At 39.2% G+C, this 24670-nt stretch overlaps 2 protein-coding genes and 1 pseudogene across 3 annotated transcripts in view; 1 reads left to right on the top strand and 2 right to left on the bottom strand.

Moving 5' to 3' along the window:
• RNF43 (ring finger protein 43) overlaps positions 1–17637 on the bottom strand; it is a 78725-nt gene extending 61088 nt beyond the window's left edge. For both annotated transcript variants that reach the window (XM_006154644.3, XM_027774244.1), the window contains exon 1: positions 15640–17637. In XM_006154644.3, the coding sequence (XP_006154706.1) occupies positions 15640–15891 (252 nt within the window). In that variant the 5' untranslated portion in view covers positions 15892–17637. The remainder of the gene's footprint in view (positions 1–15639) is intronic.
• Positions 1–24670, bottom strand: part of SKA2 (spindle and kinetochore associated complex subunit 2) — a 1094818-nt gene that overhangs the window by 354891 nt on the left and 715257 nt on the right. The window lies entirely within an intron of this gene.
• LOC102477319 (microtubule-associated proteins 1A/1B light chain 3B pseudogene) lies at positions 23197–23604 on the top strand (annotated as a pseudogene).

Here is a 24670-nt window from a genome sequence, read left to right as displayed (position 1 = left end):
GGTGATTTATTTTCCTTTCACTATGTCTGTCTCGCTCTCTCTCTCCCCTCAGCAGGTACACATGCCCTAAGGCAAAAACCTCTAAAAAAACCCCCAGAAAAACAAAAAACACTCGGCACAAGTTGAGTATTCCTTATCTGAAATGTTTGGAATCAGAAGTGTCTTGAATTTTGTTTTTTTTTTTTAATTTTGGAATAGTTGCATGTACATAACATCTTGGGAATCGGACAAAAGACAAAACATGAAGTTAATTTGTTTCACTTGTATCTTATACACATAGCCTGAAGATAATTGTATATAATACAGTATTTTTTTAAACAATTACTTCATTTTTATCATCATCATTATTTTAATTTGGTATAGGACACATGCGCTCACCATAGAGAGACAGAGAGAGAAAGAGAGACAGCAAGCGACTAGGTCTGGGACTCAAACCACAGTCAGTCATGTGAGAGTCCAGTGCTTTAACCACCACGTCACCTGATGGACCTAACACAATATTTTTGTATCACAGTGTTTTGACTGCAAACCATTTTATGAGGTCAGATGTAGATTTTTCTACTTGTGGTATCAAGTTGATCAAAAAGTTTCAGGTTTTGAAGCATTTCAAGATATTGAATGTTTAGAGATACTTAACTTACATTGGAAATAAATTGTATTTGGGGCTGGCAGATGGTTAGTGTTGGACTTACACATGGTCAACCACAGTTGAGTCTCAGATCGGGTGACTTGCTTTCTCACTTTCCCTGTCTCTTCCTGGTCAAATTTTTAAAAAAATAATAAAATTAAATAATTCTTTTTAAAAAATTGTGTTTAATACAGATAATATCCAAATACTCTTCACCTTCTCCATCAAAGGTCTTAGCACATTTATTCCTTTAGGAAATGCAATTTGTGAAGAACTACCACCAAACCAAAGATTACCAATTCAAACAAAACTTTCTATATGTTGAATTCTGTTTAAAACTAAATTGACCAGGGGGCTGGCAGGTGGTGTGGTAGGTAAGGGCACTGGACTCCCACATGGCTGACCGTGGTTCAAGTCCCAGATCTGGCGGCTTGTTTTCTCACTTTCTCTCTCTCCCCCAAATCTCTGGTCAAGTTAAAATAAACGGATAAATAAAGTTAATAATTTAAAAAATTAAAACCCTAAATTGACTGATTTAATTTTGCCATAATTTAACAGGAACTTCTTGTTCACTTTAGAAAGTCAGTTTGCAATTTGAAAAGAAAGTCATGGTGTCCAGTCATTTGAACTTCCAAAAAAAATGTTGCAGATGAGTATTATCACACACAGGAATATTATAGAAGGTCTATGTGTGTGTGTAAATATTTATATATACATATATTTAATTTGCCAGAGGGCACGTGCACTCAACAGAGAGAGACAGAGGGAGAGGGAGAGGCAGAAGAAAGCACCCCCCCAAGGGGCATGTTCACTCTGTAATCCTGTCTCCTCCATTTCTCCATCCTGTTGGGCTTTTGGACATGCATGTACTTGCACCTAGAGTGTTTTTGAAGCCACTGGGCCCAGAATTCAAACTGTCCAGTCAACCATGTGGGATATGGCTTCCTAAACCACTAGGCCATGGAGCCAGCCCTATACAGGGAATATCAATTTAATGGGTAACAGTGAAATGTTTTAAGGTATAACTGTTTGGGTTGTGATTATTTTCTAGCTTTGAGCTGCTTAAAGTTGCCTGGGTTAAAATTTAATGCTTTTTGTCTGTTCTTTTTCCTTTGGTCACAGGGAACTAGAGATGGAATTATTGCTGTCATTTGAATGACTCCCGAGAAAATGAAAATGAAAATTAGCACCCTGATGCATTTATGCCTGGACTTTTCCTTTGGCACTCATCACATATTATCTCCTGTTTAAGTTGCATTTCCCCAGTTGGATCAGGCTAAGGTGTTATTCTTTAAATTCCTATAATACCTGTCTGTCACAGTTTTTGACACACAGTAGGAGAACCACATTATAAGGCATCCAGGATTCTTATCTAGTGCAGTCTCCAATCTCAGTAATATTCTCAGCCTAGTCTTCATAAAAGGCCTTGATTGCTCTGAGATGACTTGGGACCACAGATCACCTGGTATGTAGTGATTCTACGGCAGAATAAATAACACATACAGACCATATGATACAATGCCAAATTTTAGTATTTTTATTGTTTGCTCATATGCCTTCTAGTTGACTAGGGATCAAAGGGGGAAAAGACCTTACAGTATTCTATAATTTTTTAATATTTAATTTTATTTATTATTATTATTCAATTTGACCAGAGAGAAACAGAGAGAGAGAGTGAAAGACATCAGTCTGGACTCAAATGATGGTCAGCCATATGGGAGTCCAGCCTTAACCACCATGTCACCTGCCAGCCACATTCCATAATTTTTTTTTTTTTTAACAATCATCCCACTTAACTTTATTTATTTCAATTTGATCAGAGAGGAACAGAGCGAGAGAGCGAGAGAGAGGGAAAGTGAGAAAGCAAACCATCAAGTGGGGTTCTCAAACCACAGTCAGGCACATGGGAGTCCAGTGTCCCCAACACGATGCCACCTGCTGGCTCCATATAATATTTTCTTAATGGGATCTTCTGGGGGATACCTCTACCAAAATCTGCTTTTCAGATTTTTTAGTTATTTCCCTGCAATAACTTTAAATAAAAAAAATTTTTTTTTTGGAGAGGTTTCCGCTATAGGGCGTGTGCGCTCGCCAGACAGACAGACAGAGACAGAGAGACAGAAAGCGAGAAATCACCCCCCAGAGGGGATGGTCACGCCACAATCCCTTCTCCTCCATTTTCCTCTCGGGATCTTGGGCACGCACGCACACGTGCCCGGCGTGAGTTTTAAGCCACCGGGTCCGGGATGCGAACCGCGGTCGACTACGTGGGAGTCCAGTGACATAGCCATTATGCTAACTGCTGGCTCCCTAAATAAAAAAATTTTGATCAAAATATTGGCCACTAAGAGCAATAGATTGTCAGTTCTTTCACTGGCAAGCACTAATCTCTCTGGGTTTGTGTCTTCATCTGTAAAATGAAAAAACTAATCTAGGTGGTTTTCCTATTTTAAAATGTGATTATATTCACAACTGAACACCCTGCTCCTCGTTTCCTTCCCCCACCAAAACTGTATTTTGCTCTAGGTATATAAAATTGAATAGGACTGGGACCAGCAGGTGGCATGGTGGTTAAGGAACTGGACTTCCACATGGCCAACAGGTTCATGGATCTGGCAGCTTGCTTTCTCTCTCTCTCTCATGTGCACACATGCCCTATAGCAAATTTTAAAATAGTAATAATAATAAATACAATTAAATAAATAATTTTTAAAAATATTGACTAGGATTAATTCCAGTATAGGACCAATAGAGTCCTTCATAAACTTGGTCAGTACTTCTTAAAGTTAAATAAACTTTAAGAATCTTAAAGGCAGATAATAAATATGATTCTAAGTAGATGACATAAAAATATGAGACATAAAAATGGATCATACAATTATTTTTTGTTAAGAGTGGGTAATTTTTTTTTTTTAGAGAGAGGTTTTTGCTATGGGGTACATGCACACCCTGGAGAGACAGAGAGCTGAGAAATCAACCCTTCAGGAAGGATGGCTATGCTGCATTCCCTTCTCCTCCATTCTCTTCTTGTGATTTTGAGCATGTTCACACATGTACCTGGCATGAGTTTTAAGCTGCCAGGTCCACTGAGTCCAGGACTCGAACCACAATCAACTACATAGATGTCCAGAGATGTAACCATTACACCATCTGTTGGTCCCAAGAGTGGATAATTTAGAAGACTGCAGAAAATGATTTGGGGGAGAAAATGAGAATAAATTATCTTTTTTTAGGAAACAAATTAGTAGACATAAAACAAGGCCTTAGACTGATTACAATTATTCTACAGGAATAATAGTACTAATTTCTGTAGAATAGAATAACAGTATTACAACATTTCTCAATTGTCATATGTATGTTATATATGTACAACAGTACCTACTTTTATAATGGCATGTACAAAATCAACAGATACAGATAACTGAATATGCTATTTAAAGCTATGGTTGTAGGGGCCGGCAATGATGTGGCGATTAAGGTGCTGGACTCACACACAGCCGACCACGGTTCAAGTCTTGGACCTGGTGGCATGCTCTCTCACTTTCTCTCTCACTCTCCCACCTTCTCTCATCAAATTAAAAAATAATAACGAATAAAATTAAATAAATAAAAAATTAAATAAAGTTACAGTTGTATTATGGACAATTTCCATCATGACAGAAATATTCTAGATTAAAAAAGAATAAACAGAGGTTTTGAAGATAATTATGTTGCCATCTTAAATTACCACCACTACTATAGATTCAGGGATCAGAATTCCTAACTAATCTAATAATGTGGGCCTTTGTTCTTATAAAAAGCTAAAAAATCTTGGGATCAGCAGTTAGCGTAATGTCACTGGATTCCCACGTAGTCCCATGTAGTCGACCATGGTTCGAGTCCCAGACCCGGTGGCTTAAACTCACACCAGGAGCGTGCATGTGCGTGTGTGTCCAAGAGCCTGAGAGGAGAATGGAGAAGAGATTGTGGCGTGGCCATCTCCCTTGGCGGGGTGATTTCTCGCTGTCTGTCTCTCTCTCTGTCTTTCGGGCGAGCACACGCACCCTATAGCAAAAACCTCTCCAAAACAAAAAAAGTTAAAAAATCTTAACTTTAAATAATTTTGATGTTTCCAAATTTTCAAATTAAACTCCAATATATTAAAAAGCAAAGAACAAGGGGCTAGCAGGTGGTAAGGTGGTTAAAGTGCTGGAAATTCCATGTGGTCAACCATGGTTTGAGTCCCGGACCTGACGGCTTGCTTTCTCTCTGTCTTTCTCTGGAAAAACTCACATAAAATAATACAAATAAGTAAATAAATAATTCTTCTAAAAAAGCATGGAACTAACTCAAACAAAACTTATCCTTAAACTTTATTGTTCAGAACCCAGATAAGATGATACAAAATATAAAGTTTTCTATCAGAGAGCAAACAAATTTAAGGACCCAAGAAGTCCTACCCTACAGAAAGCAATGGAGCTTAAAGGATAGTAACCAAAGATATGGAAAGTAACCAAAGTTACTTTTATAGTCTCTGTTCTTTGAATTTAGTAACTGAATAGACACACAGATTCAAAATTGTTCCACTTATGTCAAAACGTATTACTGGGAACCAGCAGTTAGCGTAATGGCTATGTCACTGGACTCCCACGTAGTCGACCGTGGTTCGCGTCCCAGACCCGGTGGCTTAGAACTCACGCCGGGCGTGTGTGCGTGTGTGCCCAAGATCCCAAGAGGAGAATGGAAGAGAAGGGACTGCGGCGTGACCATCCCCTCTGGGGGGGTGATTTCTCACTTTCTGTCTCTATGTCTCTCTCTGTCTGCCTGGCGAGCGCACGCACCCTATAGCAAAAACCTCTCAAAAAAAAAAAATTACTAAAATCCTATTGTCTTATAGGTCTTTCAGTGAAACTACCATGCTAAAAAGGATATAAGGACTTCTTGAATTGATGTACAGTTTTACCTAGTATTTGGAAAGCAGGACTCCCTTTATTCACATACACAGACTTTGGTCAGACATTTATTTTTATTTTTCATGTTCCTTCATCTAAAGTCAAGCCACTTCTTTATAAATGCAACATAATACTGTTGTCTGTTTTATGTACTTAATGCAAATACTTTTAAAATTAAGTAAACAAAGGGTAATTTTCTTTTGGGAATTTGGTTTCATTTCTTGAAGTAATTGAGATTATTTTAGAATAGCAGCTCTTAATCTGGATTCATTAGATCTTTAGATATGTCTCAGAGACTGACTCAACTCAAGGAGATTTTACGTAAAACTGTGTATGTTATAACTATGCATATTTGTGCTTAAGATAAAAAACTTTGATCTCATTTTCAAAGGGACTTGTGATACACACAGAGATTAAAAACCATTGCTTTAGGGTAGCTCAAAAACCAGAATTGGGAATCACAAATTAAGGACTAAGAAGGTAAGACCCTTTGAATATGTGTTAATATCTTACAATTAGGGTTTAAAAACAGTACCCCAGTAAGTCTTTCTTAGAAAACTAGAATGTCCAAAAAGCAAAGGTTAACCTATCTATTGAACTAAAGAAATGTATAAAGGAGTACCTCAAACACACTGATTACAGCCACGTTTATGACTCTGAAGTAACAGTCAAGACGACACTGGACCGTTAGGAAGTCAGGAAACAGTATGGGGTATCAGTCCTGAACACGCACAGCTGGCCCTTATACTGTATTTAAAATGTGGTGCGATAAATAAATGTGTTTCATCCTAGAGTTACCTCCCATCTATAAGAGTTACTCAGTACCACTACGATGTTCCTTATATTCCGTTAGTAAACATTTATTGAGTACCTACTTGTTTAAGACACTGTCGGAGTTGACTAAGACACTACTCCCAGGGACACAGCTTTGAACAAAAGAGATAAAAATCCCTGCATTCACAAGGATCATCTTCTACTCAGGGGAAACAGACAAGTACTACAACAGTAAAACTTGACAGCATATCACACAACAGTAGTTTCGTAAAGCAAAATAAAGTGGGGAAGGAGAATAGGAGTCCTAGGGGGAACAGGAAGAGACCTTCCGAGCAGGATGGTCTAGAAAGGACTTGTTGAGAAGGTTTATTTGACAAGGTGGGGTGATATGGAGGACTAACAAAATATCTGGGACATAAGAATTGAAGACTTTCTAGCCAGCAGAAAGGTCCTGAAGTCGGAGTCTTCCCGATGGACGTGAAGGACAATAAAGAGGCACGAGTTGCTGGAGCAGAGTGAGATAAGAGGTAAAAGGCAGGGGGGGTGCCAGGCCAGATACTAAAAGTCTACTGGTCATTGTGAGGGCTCTGGCTTCTACTCTAACAATCTTCAAAAGAATAATGAATGCAGGTCAGAGCATTAGCTCATTGAGCTTTTTGAGACATAAAGTTGGCAAATTGCTTCACCAATAAGTTTTTGACTGCATTATCACACTGAGCAAGGTAAGTCCAAATAGAAGAGATCTCAGTCATTGACAATGCATTAGCTTTTTAGGCTTTCCACTCAGCAGAATTGACCCCTGAGAAATCTACATCCACAAATACGTTTAAAATGAAATTTTTCTTCTATCTCCTGCACAGCAGACTGTGTAAATTTGTTCTTGGGTAATTTACCTGCTTCCTCTTCCCCAATGATTCCCTTTCTGTAACATGAAGTATCACTTTTCAAATCATCCACCTTTCAAATATTTGTGAATCATTTTGAGTTTCTTGGAAGAAAATTACTATATAAATCATATAGAACATCATTATCTCCTTTTTTTTCTGGAGAGGTTTTTGCTATAGGCCACGTGCGCTCGCCAGAAAGACAGAGGGAGACATAGAGACAGAAAGTGAGAAATCACCCCCCAGGGGGGATGGTCTCACCACAATCCCTTCTCCTCCATTCTCCTCTCGGGATCTTGGGCACGCACGCACACGCACCCGGCGTGAGTTTTAAGTCACCAGGTCTGGAATGCGAACCGCGGTCGACTACGTGGGAGTCCAGCGACATAGCCATTTCACTAACTGCTGGGTCCCCATTATCTCCTTCTTCACTAACAATATTCTGCTAACCAATTCTGGCTCCTGACAGGACTCTTAATAAAAATATTGCTTGGGGCTGGCTGGTAGGTGGCGAGACAGTTAAGGTGCTGGACTCCCACATGGTAGACCTCAGTCCAAGTCCTAAAGCTGGCAGCTTGCTTTCTCACTTTCCCTCACACTGTCTCTCAGTTTCTCTTTGGTCAAATTAAGTAGTAAATAAATAAATAAATAACTGTTTTTAAAAATTATTTTCTCTATTGTATGTTAACAACTTGAGAAAAAAGGAAAAAAAGTACAAAAAATTCTAATAACTAGTGAACAAAATGTAAAGTCTTTGTATTAAAAACAAAAACAAACAAAACCGTGAGCTTCATGAATACCTTCAATACTATATTAAAAAAATAAATTATGCTAAATTTTAGATAAAATTACTACATACATGCACATACATACGTAGACACTTTACTACAAAAACCAAGGAAATACCTGTCTCCAGAACCTGCTAAACACTCACTAAATGGCCCAATAGGAGTACTAGCTAGGAGGTTACCTCACTAATTAACAAAGCGATTTATGAATCTGAACTTTAAAAAAACTTGTTGGATTTCCATATGAAATACAGAATTATCACATATACAAAATTGTTTGATGCGTGCTTATAAAAAGACGTCCATTCTCAATTTGGTCATTAAAAATCTGCAAATTCTTTTTCTCCTCCAGGTGCCAGGACTCTATCAAAGCTGAGCCGATAAGGCTCTAAAAGTCAAGTCAAGAAGGTTCTGAGCTGAGCTCATACGAGTGAGCATATTTGTGGACACAGAGGAATCGTCTGATGGCGTACTTCTGAGTACATTCCAAAGTCAATTATTAATGGAATTTTCTGCATCTCCATTAATATAAAAGAGAGCTGACCGTACCTTGAATATTTACACTCCTTGTAAAGGCTTGTATCAATGAAAAATCACAAAATCTACTTTGCGATCTTTGTATCCAAGGGAATCTAACTTGAGCAATGTCAGATAAAATGTACACTATTATTTAAGTTTCCTGCATTAGATAAATTACCATAAGATATTTTAAAATAAAGAGAAAAAGAATGAAAGATGTTACATCAAAACAGAGATACTGAGTAAGCAAAGATTCTGATTTACTAATACCTTTGTTAAAAAATGAAGAATGAGGGACCAGCAGATGGCGTGACAGCTACTTTACTGGATTCCCATGTAGTTGACCGTGGTTCGAGTCCTGGACCTGGTGGCTTAAACTCACACTGGGCATGTGTGCATGCCTGCCCAAGATGCCAAGAGGAAAATGGAGGAGAAGGGATTGCGATGTGGCCATCCCCCCTGGGAGGGGTGGTTTCTCATTTTCGGTCTCTCTATCTCTCTCTGACTTTCTGGTGAGCTCATGCGCCCTATCACAAAAACTTCTTAAAAAAATGCAGAATGAGAGAAATTATTAGAAGGAAGCAGGATATTATATATTCTAGGTCAATCTCAGTGAATGGTACTCAACACTTTCATTCCTTTCTAATCTGGAAATAAATTATTTATACAAAGTCTATTCATCTGTAGCATTCCTAGAGATACAGAGTTTTAGAACTGGAAAAGAATGGACTTTGCAGTCCAAGTGCTTGGCTATGCCACTGCTGGCTAATACTAGTTAAGACCTTGGCAAATCTTAATATTTTAATCCTCAGTTTCCTTATCTGCAAAATGTGAAAAATAAAAGTACTGAACTTTTCTCATAAAGTTACTGTGAGAATTCAGTAAGCCAATATATATAAAATACATACATAGCACAGGTTTGGGAGCTACTTTAAATCTCTCAGTTTCACAGATAGGAAGTTTAAAGCATAGAAAGATTAAAAACTGGGGCCGGCAGGTGGTGTGGTGGCTAAGGGGACTGTACTCCCACATGACCCACTGTGGTTTGAGTCCCAGGCCTGGAGGCTTGCTTTCTCACTTTCTCTCTCTCTCTCTTTCTCTCTCTCTCTCTCTCATTCTGTCCCTCTCTGGTCAAATTCTGGTCAAATTAAAATACATAAATAAAGTTAAATAAAGTAATTATTTTAATAAAAGAAAGACTAAAAGCTATTTAGTCCCAAATCACACAACTAGTTAAGTGGCAGAGTCACAATTAAGTCCCTTGAGTAACCAGGTTACTCAGTCAATTATAGTTTGCTATATAGGATTGTCTCTCTGGCTTTAGCCAAAACTTTAACTATAAAATTTTAGGTCCTGACTACAAATAAAGTAAAAATGCAAAGATGGGATACTATCTGTTGACTAATAGGTAAAATTAAGAGGCAAGCAGAGACATCTTACAAAGGAGAATTTGTCCAAGAGGTGTTCATCCCTACTAGCCAAATGCTAAACTACCATTGCTCCCATTGAAGGTCTGAAGCCTCAGGGCAGTACATTCTAATCTTGATCATAACTTTATCCCGGAGTCTAAGAAAATCCAGGATAACCAGCCAAGCAGGAAGAGCATAATAAAGAATCAATGAACTCTTAGTGCTACACTAAGATCCTCTTACTCTTTTACTTTAAGAGGAAAGATAATTTTGAGTTTCCCTTATAAATATTTATATATAAGGAACAGAATCGAGATAGGCAATATGACTGTAATCATTTTTAGAAGTAGTAGCAATAATATTACTAGAAATAACAGAAACAAACATTGATAAAGGTAAACAAGGCAGAAAACTAAAAATCAGAACATGCATAAACTCCAGCATGTTTTCCATCTACAATGGTAGAAACCAGAAGAAAAAGAACATATTCAAATAAACATAAAAATAGAAAGAAGTTTTCAGGGCCAGCAGGTGGCATGGAGGTTAAGGCACTGGACTTCCACATGGCTGACCATGGTTCAAATTACAAGTCCAGTGGCTTCTGTCTGACTTTCCTTCTCTGTGTGTCTCTCTCTGGTAAATTAAAAAATAATAACAAATAATAATTTTTAAAAATAATTATTTATTTAATTTTATTTATTCATTCATTTATTTTTTTTTATTTTGACTGGAGAGAGACAGAGACAGAGAGAGAGAAAATGAGAAAGCAAGCCACCAGGTCTAGGACTTAAACCATGGTTGACCTTGTGGAAGTGTCCAGCACCCTAACCACCACAGCAGCTGCTGGTCCCAACAACAAATAATTTTTAAAACTCTAAAAAATAAAAATAGTAAGATGCTGTAATCATTATTATTTAGTCCTCTTTATCAGTCACCACCAAGTCATCAGATCGGGAAAGTTTCCTTGACCTGAATTTTTGATGTCTAAGAAGAGAAATACTGCTCAGAATAGCAGAGGGAGGTTATTCGATTATTCTAAATACATACATTGGGTGGAAAACAAGAGAAACGAAAAGTAGAAGGAAATCAAAGAGGAAGAAGAGACAAAGATTCTGGCAAATGGGGAGGAAACCCAAGAACTAGACACACTGCAGATTATGGCAAATCTGCAGTAGCATCTGAAATGATATATTATGGCAAAGAAGTTAACTCTTGGGCAAAACAGAAAGGAATGTAACAAAATGGAAAGTTATGAAATAGAAAAGAGAGATCTTGAGATCTAGGAGGGAGGGCAGCAAAGGTATCATTTCTCCTATTTTAATTTTCTTATATAGTACTTTTAGAAGAATACTGCAATTTAGGACTTTGAACATACCTTTTTACATAGATATTAGACATGAAACTAGCCAAAATGTCCATGAACAGATGCATGGATTAAAAAAGTGTGGCATTGGGACCAGCAGATGGTGTAATGGTCACTGGACTCCCACAAAGTTGACCGCGGTTCAAATCTCAGACCTAGCGGCCTTAAACTCTCCTGGGCACATGTGTGTGCACACCCAGGATCCTGAGAGGAGAATGGAGAGGGGATTGTGGCATAGCCATCCCCCCTGTGAGATGATCTCTCACTTTCTGTCTCTCTGTCTCTTGGCAAGTGGACTGCCTGGCACTATGGAATACTACTCAGCCATAAAAAGCAATGAGATCCTGGCATTTGCCAGAAAGTGGATGAATATGGTAGACTGCTAAGCGAAGCAAACTAGACTATGAAAGAGAGGCCTTTTATGTCCCAACTTACTATATACTGAATGTCTGTACTCTATGGCAGACTGGAAGGTATAATAGCAGGGAGGACAACTGTGGATACTGGGACAGTGTGGGAGATGGGTGAGAAATAGGTGAGGGTGACAGAGACGGAATCAAGGAGAAAAAGAAAGAAGCAAACATTTAAGGGACACAAAAATGGAAAATTATCTGTTGATGATAATGTGTATGGTAATATCTTTGGACTAATACACAGTAATTGAATGTTAAAAAAATAATAAAAGATATCTTTTTGGGAAAAGAAAAAGTGAAGGGGAAGAATCACAACCAAAACTCATCAAGGGTTGGCTTTCAATGCCCTTCTGTACCCATCAGATGAAGCTGAGACAAGTCAAATTATATTAAGGGTAACTCTATGTTCCATTTTATTATTAAACAAACAAGGGCACACTGCACTGTCAAGGGCTGTCTCCTTTTATCTAAGGAAAATTAAAATTAGAATACAGAGAAAATATCATTAATTTGGTCTTTATGAAAATAAATGTACCCTGAATTAATTGAGCAGAATATATAGAATTGCATAATTTAAAAAGTATGTATTTATTTATATTTTTTGGAGAGGTTTCTTTGCTATAGGGCGCGTGCGCTCGCCAGACAGAGAGAGACATAGAGACAGAAAGCGAGAAATCACCCCCCCAGGGAGGATGGTCACGACGCAATCCCTTCTCCTCCATTCTCCTCTCAGGATCTTGGGCACGCACGCACATGCGCCCAGCGTGAGTTTTAAGCCACCGGGTCCGGGACGCAAACCGCGGTCAACTACGTGGGAGTCCAGCGACATAGCCATTACGTTAACTGCTGGTTCCCTAAAAAATATGTATTTATTTTAATTTGACCAGAGAGGGTTAGAGTGAAAGAGAGAGAGAGAGAAAGTGAGGAAACAAGTCACCAGGTCTAGGACTTGAACCACAGTTGGCCACATGGGAGTCAGCACTCTCAACCACCATGCCACCTGCCAGTCCCAGAATTGTATGATTTTTTTTTTTTTCCCCCAGAAACTCTCTGGGAATTCCAGAAACTATAAGGTTACTATCTCCTTAACCACTGTTTTTATACTTTTACATTTTCTAGTGCATACCATCCCCAATTTATAAAGACCTGACTGCATCTTTAGAAACTAGATCTTAACAGGCAACTAGAATAATTCAGACAGAAGAATACACAGAGTTACTTAAAATTCCTCAAAGCCAATAAAGAAAACTGTTTGTGGCACCAGAGTACAACTATCCACCAAGAAAGCTAAAGTAGAGCAAAGCACAGCTCTAGGAGATATAAACAGAACTTCAGTTAAATGGAAGGCTTGGTTAACCACAGTTAAGTAAACCTGAGTTGCAGTGTAATCTGATAAGAAGCCAACAGCATGGATTCTACATAAACCATGTGTCTCTAATACTAGGGTTTGTTGAAAGAGTTAATCGAATCATGGATAAGAAAAAAAAATGGATGTATGTAATTTAAAAGATTTTTTTTGGTTACAAGAAAATAAATTTTCTCGTAAGGCTATTAAAATGTAGTAACTATTGTAGATTAAAAATTAATCAACAGACAATAAACCAGGACCAATACTGAAAGTGTCCAGTCCGGCTAGTGTAAAAATTTACTAATGATCCAGAAAAAGTATATGTGGACAGAATAGATGAAGACCGTCAGTGATGTAAAACCTTCTGCTGTAAAGCCTGAAAGTCCTTGCTAAGACAATGAAATTCCCTTTTCACAAAGTAAAGAAAGAATACTTAAAGTATACAGGTAGGCTCAAATGATTAAAAAAAAAAAAAAAAAGTAGCAAGATCTGCCAGAGTAAGAAATAGGGCAGAATAAGAGAATATATGATAAAGATTGATAAAATAATGAATGGTGAAGAGAATGTCACCTGGTGCCTCTTGTTTACATTGTCCCTTATGGAGCTTTAAGATAACAGAAGAAAACAAATTTAAAATAAAGAGGAAACTATTTTATGCAGCATGTAATTAACCCATTGCACATGTAGCAGAACATTAATAAGGCACAAAGCTTAGCATGGCTCCCAAAGACCTCAGATAGCAGAGTATGGCTCTATAGTAGTATTACCAATGGTAAAAGTTAAAATGGAGCACATACCTCATGCTTCAGAGTATTAACGAGGTAAAGTAAGAAAGGAAGTTTCCTTCCCAATTGCCATATTCAAATGACTTAAGATTTCAACTTTCAAGCATTCCTAATTTCATCTTAGGGTCCAAATTAAATGATACTGTTATCCAAAAAAAATTTTACACCATTTTTTGGAAACACTCTAGCCTGTCTATTTTTCTAAATAGCAGACTTCCATTTTACCCTACTCTTTTTCTACTTTATTTATCTCAGCTTCAAAATATTACCTAAAGAGTAATCATTATAAACCATGTATTTAAAAAGTCTGTATCTGGGGCCCACAGGTCGTATAGTGGTTAAGGTGCTGGACTCACATGGCTTACCGTAGTTTGAGTCCCAGACCCAGCAGCTCGCTTTCCCACTTTCCCTTTCTCTTGCCAAACTAAAAATAATAATTACAAATAAAATCAAATAAATAATACTTTTTAAAAATGACAAGTCTGTGTCTAGAAAAGAATTCTAAAGTTTGTTTCACTTTCCAACCTTCTTTCTCAATATACACAAAAATTTAAATTCATATATTTGGCTCTGTTCACAGTCTGTTCGTGTCAAATAAAAATCCGAGTTTGGGCCAGCCTGTGGCCAGGTGGTTGGGGGTGGCTGGATCTCACATGGTTTGCTGCACAGTTCACATCCCAGACCTGGTTTGAGAGACATGCTGGGCACACATGTATGGATGCCCAAAATCCTGAGGCGGGGAGGAGATGGAGAAGAAGGGATTACTGCATGACCATACCCCATGGGGGCTGTTTTCTTTCTCCCCCACCTCTCTGTTTCTCTCTGGTAAGCACAAACTCAGTTTGGATGCTAAGATAGATCATAATGTATTTAAGAATGTTTTAACTTGTGTCTAAGAGCTACAGTAAGACAAATCCATTTATATAATAAATTGTAATCAATAAGCATCGTTTTATGGACTAATACAATAGAATCCCTATTAAGAAGGTACAGCCCTCTAGGCTCTGTCTTTACCATGGGGAATGAGCAATTGGTTTATAGAACGCTATGGCCCCAGTCAGTTCATAAATTTGACACATAAATAGTAGGCTATGAATGAGTTATAGGAAAAATTCACAGCCTCAAAGCCTAAGAAACTGTGTCTGGAAAACGCTGTCAGTACAAAACAAATGTTAAATTTAAATGTTTGAAAATGATAAAATTATGTGTGGACAAGACCAAAGTGATCAGGAGGTAGGTTTACACCTTGTGTCCATTTTGTACCCGTCCTCTCCATTTTGGGCTTACTAACAGGGTGCTACACGTGGTATAAGGCCAACCATGGCATTCAAGCTTGAGTGAATTTTTAGTGACAAAGAAATCAAATATGCTCCAAGAGCAGTCTAGAATTTCAGGGTGTTGCTGATGATTGAAGTCAATCTTCTTAGTGCTCACTTCAAATTTAAACAGAATGTAAGGTACAATCCTCAGGTCAATTAAATACAAGTCCAAACATTTCATTTCTCAAAAAATAGTGCCCAGAATATATCACTTGCATTGAAAGGTTTTACATGTATCTAAAAAGACTATGCAATACCAGTTATAAATAAGCAGATGATCTTCTAAAATACAGGATTTATATTTTTCTTCTCAAGTATAAAATAAGTATTTGCCTTATTATGTCAATTTGGCAATATCATTAAAAGATGGAATAGAAAACTAAGGAGCAGAAGCCCTTGTATGTTACTTGGTTTGGGAGACAAAAGAAGAAAGGCACATTTCAAGCAGATGGAAAGTAAACAATAAAGTTATACTTGCCTGCATTAATTTTCCTTCTGCTGGAGTTATTTCAGCAACACCAGCAAACACACCTTCCAAAGTGAGATTCAGTTTTCCTGTCGGGTCCATTTTCAAGGGGATCACTCTGATAATAGCTTTCTGCTCTACTGATCGTTCAGACTCCACCGCTGCTGCCAGTACCGGTCCTGTGTGTCCAAAGCCTGCCTGCAGGGTAGCCATTAGCAGCCAGGGCCAGAGGGCAGCCAGCTGCAGCTGGTGGCCACCACTCATGCTACCAGCTGCAGCAATGCACTTTGGCCATACATACTGCTTCCACTAGCCAATACCAAATGCAGGTTCTCAGATCCAAACAGATGGAGCAAACAATAATTTTTTACTTCAGTTTCAGAAGGCCAAGTCGTAGTTATAGCCCTTTCTCTAAAGTATACTCCCAAGAACAGGTGGCATTCCGGACTGGCAGCAAAGAGGGTGTTTTCAGCCCACTTCTGCTACAGGTATGTCATTTTCTCCCATCTTCACCCTGATTAGTAAAGATATCACCACTTTTCTTTGGAATTTCTAACTTTGCTTGAGATTGAATGTCACATTGTGAATTTTTCTTATGTCAGATATCTTGGTGTTGGTCTTCCATATGCATCAAGTTGCTCAGGAACTAAACCCAACGTTCATGAACAAACCAAGGCAAGGTAAACAGCGAAGGCCATGCATCAAGGTGAGAGTGAAGAATTCCAGCTCAGAAAACGAAGAGATGGCCCTTTTAAGCCACAAAATCTGTCAGTGGTAAATGACTAAAGACCATAAGGAGATTTTTTTTTTTTTAATGGGCAAAGAGAAAGAATAATAATAAAACAAAACTTCAGGCCACACTTTGAGGGATGTCCAAAGATGCTACAACAAGTGGTCAGAAGAGTTTCCACATTAAACTGCATTCCAGTGTCGCCAATGTTAGAGGCCCGTTGTACTTACGTATTTTTCACGAACATATTATAACTTTTTGTGTTCTACCAAAAGTTGCCTATAAATTAGGTGGTAACTTATATATCTTCACATATTACAGGATAATCCCAAGTATCACAGCCTTCTTCAGCTTTCACAATTAGAATATTTGAAAAGGTTAGCTTCTCAGTTAAGCTTCATATTCTATCTCCATTTTCTTTTCTCTCTTGCGATCTAGATTTTATTCTTCAGTTTGAGAATGCCAAGCACTTTGAATTCCCATGTGATGCTTTTGAAAACTACTTTAATATCCAGATCTTATCATCAGTAATTTGCCGGGTTCATAAGAAAAACAAAGGACTGTTCCTAACACATTTTCAAATTCCTTGAGGAGGTAGAAAATAAGATATGGGGAGCAGGAAGGTGATTAGTGACAGGCTCTGAGTAGAACACTGAAAAATGCACAAATAAGCCTGAGTAGCGTAGATCTGTGGTATTTCTAGGCACATATGAGAACTTGGGTCTTGGTACAAACACAGAATAAGACTTTCAAATGTGCACTCTTAAGTAAATATAAATGTACTTCACCCACAAAGCCCACTGCATTCCGAGGTCAGGTTTAAAAATCTTACAAAATCTTCAGAATAAGGGCTGAAAAGCCAAGGAACTGAACATGAGCCTGTTATATAGATTCTTTACTTTTGCTGAAGCAGAGGGAAGAAAAAAAGAATTTCAAAAGAAATCTGCAAACCTGTTGCGCTGTCGGGCCCCTGGAATCCACACGGGGTGAAACACATTCAATTATGCTTTTATAGATCCTGCTCAAAAAGGTTTCAACTGCTTACACAGCTCACTCTTCCACCTTCTTACTCTGTAACCAAACCAAATGCCCCCACTCTACAGGTAGGTGCCGAGAAATTCCGCAGCCTGAAAAAATAATCCATGCAGGTCAAAGGCAGAAACTTACTCCAGGATGAGAGCTACTGTCCCCAAGAACTCTAAAAACACTTATAGCAGATCCAAAATCATTTCTGAAATCTCCTTTCTAACAAAAGTTCTTTTTCTCTCCGAACAGCATATAAGATGACCAAATCTTGAAAGAGAAAAGAAGCAAAGTAGTAAATACATCAGCAACAGTTGACTACCAGAAACACAGAAAATCCCAGAGGGAGAAGACAATATCTCTCAATCATGGGTGGACTTGGAAAGTTCGGAAGGATTCAAGTGCTTCCCTTCCAGAAAGACAATTCTGGATCAGCTCCCTAGAGCAGGAAGCCTGTGGTTTGTAATTGGTGTTCTAGCTCTGACTCCCTCCCCTGGGACTGCAATCACGCTCTCTACCTGCTGACAAAGTGAGGGTGGAGCAGCTAAAGGCAACCTCCCTTACCCCTCCTCCTCCTGGTGCGCGCACACACTTAACCACACACGTTCTTTTGCTCTCTCCTCTCTTTCAGCTCCTCTACTCCCTCTATTGAGCCACAGCCAAACTGCACGCAGCTCAACCCTCAATACCTTTCTCAGGGTAAGCAAGCTACCACATGTAAATCAGGGCTACTCAAACATATCTGAGCAGATTCTGCACCCAACAGTGCACAAAGGATGGTATGAGGAAATAAACAGAAAAAAGTACAAGAAATGCAGAAGAATATAGACACGAGATCTTGCAAATACGTGTTCAAAGGCATTTCTGCTCTTTCCGGGTTCAAGCATCTATAAATGGCACAAAGCCTGAATAAAATAATCCCTGTAGTACTGATTTATTGCCACTCATGTCTGCTACCCCGGGAAAGATTCTGTCCATTTAACACATGGCCTTTCTTTAGCTCTTACTAATTTAAATTCAGTAGCTCTGTCTAAATTGTGTCTGCATAGAGCTTTCAGATCAGGTTGATGTCAAGGGTCTGGAATCCAACTGTTATTTTCTCCTCACATCTTTGGGAGCTGAAATCCTACGGTGGATCAGACCTATAGCCTCAGTGTAAGACTGCAAGTAAGTCTATGTCATAAATACATGCAAAGGGATCAAATAAGCTTCATGAGACGAGCATAGGGAAAAAGATAACTAATTTTCACAATATTTAGGAACTATAACCCTCACACTGACCTTACCATTACAAATAATGCAAAAAGGTTTCTAGCATGTGAATTTTCGAATTTACCAGATACTTGACTTTGAACAGATATTTCATTTTTGGAACTGCTACCATATGATCTTTCAAAATCATACAAATGAACAACAATGTGAATATATTTAACTCTACTGAACTGTCCACTTAAAAATGGTTATGACAGTAAATTTTGTGTGTTTTACCTCATGTTCATGTGAACCTCTCTTTGATTATCTATAAAATGTGGACAATAATAATTGCACTGTAGGTTTGACGTAAAGATTAAATAAGGCCCAACTATAGCAGCACACGCTTGTAGATGCTGTTAGTCAGCAGGCTGAGGCCACATGAGAGGCCTACGTTCAATCCCCAGCCCACCCGAGGAGCCAGAGGCAATGATGTGCATCAGTAGTCCCAGATCCTCAGGAGGCTGAGGAGGATCACAGCATAGCAAGACCATTTAAAAAAAATAAACAACATAATGTCTCTGAAAGCAAACAGTAGGAAAAGCCTCTTTATCTTGAACATTTTTTCCCTAACAAGGTTTATGAGAATAGCTTCAAAATTTTAGCCCTAAAACTAACCTAAAAGGGAGATAATTTTTTTCTTTCTAAATTTGCTATTGTGTGTGTGTGAACTCACTAGAAAGACAGAGAGGAAGAGAGAGAAAGTGAGAAAGTACCCCCCAGGGGATGGCAATAATTGCTTTTCTATTCTCCTCTCAGAATCTTGGACACACACACACATGCGTCTAGTGTGTTTTTTGAGCCGCCAGGTCTGGGACTTAAACTGTGCAGTTGGCCATGTGGGATCCAGCTGCCTTAACCACCATGCCACCAGCTGGCCTGAACAGAGATCATTCTAAAGAAAATTATTATATTTTGTTTCTAAATTTTGTCAGGGGGTACCTGCACTGCCCAGAAAGAATAAAAGTACCTCCCGACCCTGCGTTCCCTCCAGTGTGTGGTCATGGCACAAGCCCCTCTCCTCTAGCTCTCCTCCCTTTCTGGATTTCGGGCCCACATGCTCAGCATGTTTCTCAAGTTGCCAGATCTAAGACTCAGACAGCAGTCAACCATGTGGGATCCAACCACCTTAACCAACATGTCATGTGCTGACCAGTAAATTCTCCTCCCCCCGCCCCCAGAAAGAGATTTTTTGCTATAGGGCACATGTGCTTGCTGGAAAGACAAAGACTGAAAGTGAGGAATCACTCCCCAGGGATGACGGCCATGCTGCAATCCCTTCTCTTCCATTTTCCTCTTGAGATTTTTGGGCATACACACACACTGGGTCCAGAACTTGAACTGTGGACAACTATGTGGAAGTCCAGTGACCATTACTCCGTCCGCTGGTCCTGACAGTAAATTCTTTGTCATTTTTTTTCCTCTTTTGTTGGAATCTTATGCAAGAACAACCTTTTGTAGCTCCTGTCCTAAAGGATAACAGCTCCAATTCTGCTGGAGAGACTTTTTAAAAATGTTATAGTTTATGTTTTTATGTATGCTGTATATTTGTACAGCATACAGTATGCAAAAAAATTATTATATATCATTGCTATACGAACATTTTAATTATTATTCGTTATATTCATTTAAATATAATTATGATTTATAATTATATTTAATTATTTAAAGTATTTATTATTATTATTATTTGATCAGAGGGAGATAAAAAGACACAGAGAGAGGAAGTGAGAAAGCAAGCCACCAGGTTCAGGACTTGAACTGTGGTGACCATGTGGGAGTCCAGAGCCTTAATCTCCATACCACCTGCCAGTCCCACAAAAATACCTTTATTATTATTTTTTAAGAGGTTTTTGCTATAGGGCACGTGCACTAGCCAGAAAGACAGAGAGACAGAGAGACAGAAAGTGAGAAATTATCCCCCAGGGGGGATGGCCATGCCACAACCCCTTCTCTTCCATTCTCCTCTTGGGATCTTAGGCATGCACGCACACGTGCTGGCGTGAGTTTAAGCCACCGGGTCTGGGACTTGAACCACAGTTGTCTACATGGGAGTCCAGCAACATAGCCATTATGCTAACTGCTGGTCCCCCCCCCACAAAAATATCTTTACTCTAAACAAAAAATAGCCTACAAGCAAATTTTGCCCTATCTACTCCTGCTTGAACCTTGCAGAGGAATTAAGAGACTTAAATCTAATAGTTAAAATACACATTTGGGGGAACCAGCAGTTAGCGTTATGGCTGTGTCACTGGACTCCCACATAGTCGACCACTGTTCACATCCCGGACCCAGTGGCTTAGAACTCGCGCTGGGCACGTGTATGTGTGTGCCCAAGATTCCCAGAGGAGAATGGAGGAGAAGGGATTGTGGCGTTGACCATCCCCCCTGTGGGGTGATTTCTCACTTTCCGTCTCTATGTCTCTGTCTGGCGACCGCAAGTGCCCTACAAACAGAAAAAAAAAATACACATTTGGATGAAACAAGGTAGAATGTTACATGTGTAGTTGCCTTCTAAAGGAAACTCTGAGATATGGGAATGAAGACAATATATGGACTATGAATCTGGGGAATCCTAAGATACTCAGGATCCTAAGATACCAAACAGCTCTATGTAATTCAGTTGATGAAAATATTGTTTATTTAGGTCACCAGAATTGACAAGCAAGAGAAATTATTCTCGGCTTCAAAGTTTTGGCATTCTCCCTCAAGGGTTGACCTATGACAACACTTTCCCAGAGATGTCATGAAGATACCATCATATGGTAATCATCCCAGGGATATCTTCTACCTAATCACACATATGAGACAGATTATCCTTTAGGATCTATTTTCATGTCTGGATTGACTGAACTTAACTTTTTTATTTGGAGAGGTTTTTCGCTATAGGGCGCGTGCATTCGCCAGACAGACAGACAGAGACATAGAGACAGAAAGCGAGAAATCACCCCCAGGGGGGATGGTCACGCCACAATCCTTTCTCCTCCATTCTCCTCTCGGGATCTTGGGCACGCACGCACACGCACCTGGCATGAGTTTTAAGCCACTGGGTTCGGGATGCGAACTGTGGTCGACTACGTGGGAGTCCAGTGACATAGCCATTACGCTAACTGCTGGTTCCCAGGATTGGGTGAATTTACTGAAGACCATGTATCCTTTTATTATAAACCAGGTTTCTGTAAAAGCCATCTAAGAATTGCTCTTATCTTTAATGTTATCTTAAAAATTCAATCCCTATTCAACTGCAAATGAAAAATAATAGGACAACTGTAAAAAAGAGTGATTTTATTATTATTCTTTTTAATTTGACCAGCGAGAAAGAGAAAGTAAGAAAGTAAGCCACCAGGTCCAGGACTCAAACCTCAGCCATGTGAGAGTCGGCACCTTAACCACCAAACCACCTGATGGCCCCAGAACAATTGTTTTTTGTTTTTTTTCCACATTATTTATTATTTGTTTTTTGTATATACTTTCAATCATATTGTTTGACTTACAATGAGACCATTTCGATATGTGCACATTTCTCCCCAGACCCATTGATCAAAATATCTTTAACAGATAACACCACATCTCCCGATCCCATCAATGCTCTACCTCTGTATCCCTTCTCCAAATGTCCTTCGTTAGGCCCACTCCTCCACATACACCTCGTCTGACATTCACATCCATCTCTTGTGTTTGTTCAACCGTTAGTCAATCAGTTTCAGTCACAGAATGCAGACATACGGTATATGTTAAGTGGGGACATACTATGTCTCTCCTTCATAGCCTGGCTTGCCTCACTCAACAGTACATCTTCCATATTCTTCCACTTTCTGTCAAAAGCCAGGCTTCTGTTGGTTTTTATGGCTGAGTAATATTCCACAGAGTATATGTGCCACAGTTTTTCAATCCATTCCTCCATACGGGGGCATTTGGGTTGGTTCCAAGACTTAGCAATTGTGAATAGTGCCGCAATAAACATCGATGTGCAAGCACTTTTCCAATGAAGAATTCTTCTTTCCTTTGGGTAGATACCGAGGAGTGGGATCCCTGGATCATATGGCAGATCTATTGTTTTTAAAAATACCAGATTCTTTGGGGGCTGGCAGGTGGTGTGGTGGTTAAGGGCGCTGGGCTCCCACATGGCTGACAGTGGCTCCAGTTCTGGACCTAGCAACTTGTTTTCTCACTTTCCTGCTCTCTCTCTCATTCTGTCCCTCTCTGGTCAAATTAAAATGAAGAAATAAAGTTTAATTTAAAAAAGTCTATGGGGCCAGCAGTTAGCATAATGGCTGTCACTGGACTCCCACGTAGTCAACCGCGGTTCGAGTCCCGGACTCAGTGGCTTAAACTCACGCCGGGCGCATGTGCGTGCGTGCCCAAGATCCCAAGAGGAGAATGGAGGAGAAGGGATTGTGGCATGGCCATGCCCCCTGGGGGGTGGTTTCTCACTTTCTGTCTCTATGTCTCTCTCTCTGTCTGTCTGGCGAGTACATGCGCCCTGTAGCAAAAACCTCTCAAAAAAATTTATTTTTAAAAAGTCTAAAAAATAGGTCGAAGCTGCTGCCATCCCCGGAGCCATTGGGACCCTCTGCCCCGCCAACACCACCCAGCTCATGTGCCATGCCATTGGAGACCTTCAAGCAGTGTTGCACCTTCGAACAAAGAATAGATGTCCGCCTTATCTGAGAGCAGCATCCCACCAAAATACCAATAACAGAACAGTACAAGGTGAGAAGCAGCTTCCTGTCTTGGATAAAACCAAGTTCCTGGTACCTGATCATGTCAACATGAGTGAACTCATCAAGATAATTAGAAGGCACATACAACTCAATGTTAATCAATCCTTCTTCCTACTGGTGACTGGACACAGCGTGGTGAGCGTGTCCACGCCCATATCTGAAGTATATGAAAGTGAAAAGGATGAAGATGGATTCTTGTATATGGTCGATGCCTCCCAGGAGATGTTTGGAATGAAACCGTCAGTCTAAGACTAGAAAAATGCAGCTGTTCTAAAATTTTAAAACCCTTACCAAGGAATAAAAGGGATATTACCAACTGAGATTGATCAAGTTCATCTAGTCACAGACCATCAAAACAGTAGTGTTCCCACCTAGGAGTTCTAGGAAGTTGGTTCTGGGACCAGCAGTTAGCCATAATGGGTTATGTGGCTGGACTCCCATGTAGTTGACCGTGGGTTGAGTCCCAGACCTGGTGGCTTAAACTCATGTCAGGGGCATGGGCATGTGTGCTCAAGATCCTGAGAGGAGAGTGGAGGAGAGAAGGGATTGTGGCGTGGCCATCCCCCCGGGGGGTGATTTCCCACTTTCTGTCTCTCTGTTTCTGTCTTTCTGGCGAGCGCACGCGCCCTATAGCAAAAACCTCTCCAAAAAAAAAAAAAAGGAAGTTGTTTTTGTATTTCAATCAGAAAAACTGAGTTCCAAATGAGCAAATTCAGCTTTGGAAAACTCTATTATATAACCTAGACCACCTTGTTTTAAAACTTTAGAGGTTTAAAAATAAAATACTTTGCATTCTAAGTTGCCAATAAAAAGTCTAATATATCTATCTATCTATCTATCTATATACACACACACATATATATATAAGATTCTTTGAAAAAGTAAATTCTCTTTTGAACTTTACCATTAACAGTCATAAAGATTGAGTTTTCTATTGATCATCAATCAAACAGTAAAAACAATTAAGACAAGTCTCATTGAAACAGTCACTTTATTGTTGGCTGATTGAATTTGTCAGTGCACAAGGTACTGAAATTCTGGATGCTAGTCAGGAACCTTGTTAGAATGGATCAGACCCTGGCGGCTAATTCACATGAAGATTTTATTTTACCTTTTGCCATTTTACCTGAGTCACTGATGATAACTTTAGGTGATAGGTACCAGGCATGTGAGCATAACAGGAGATCCAGCTCCTTGGTCTGTTGTATGCATATACAAAAAAGTTTGGAAAGTTGATTAAGGCATTTCATTAATTAAGCCTTAAAACCACTGAAACCAAATCTATGCCAAGGTTCCTGCTTGACACATGTTCCTC

This window comes from Tupaia chinensis, unplaced genomic scaffold (genome assembly GCF_000334495.1).
Source record: "Tupaia chinensis unplaced genomic scaffold, TupChi_1.0 Scaffold000416_1, whole genome shotgun sequence".
NCBI lineage: Eukaryota > Metazoa > Chordata > Mammalia > Scandentia > Tupaiidae > Tupaia > Tupaia belangeri.
The sequence above is the reverse complement of the archived record's forward strand: the minus strand, read 5'-3'. Positions and strand labels throughout refer to the sequence as shown.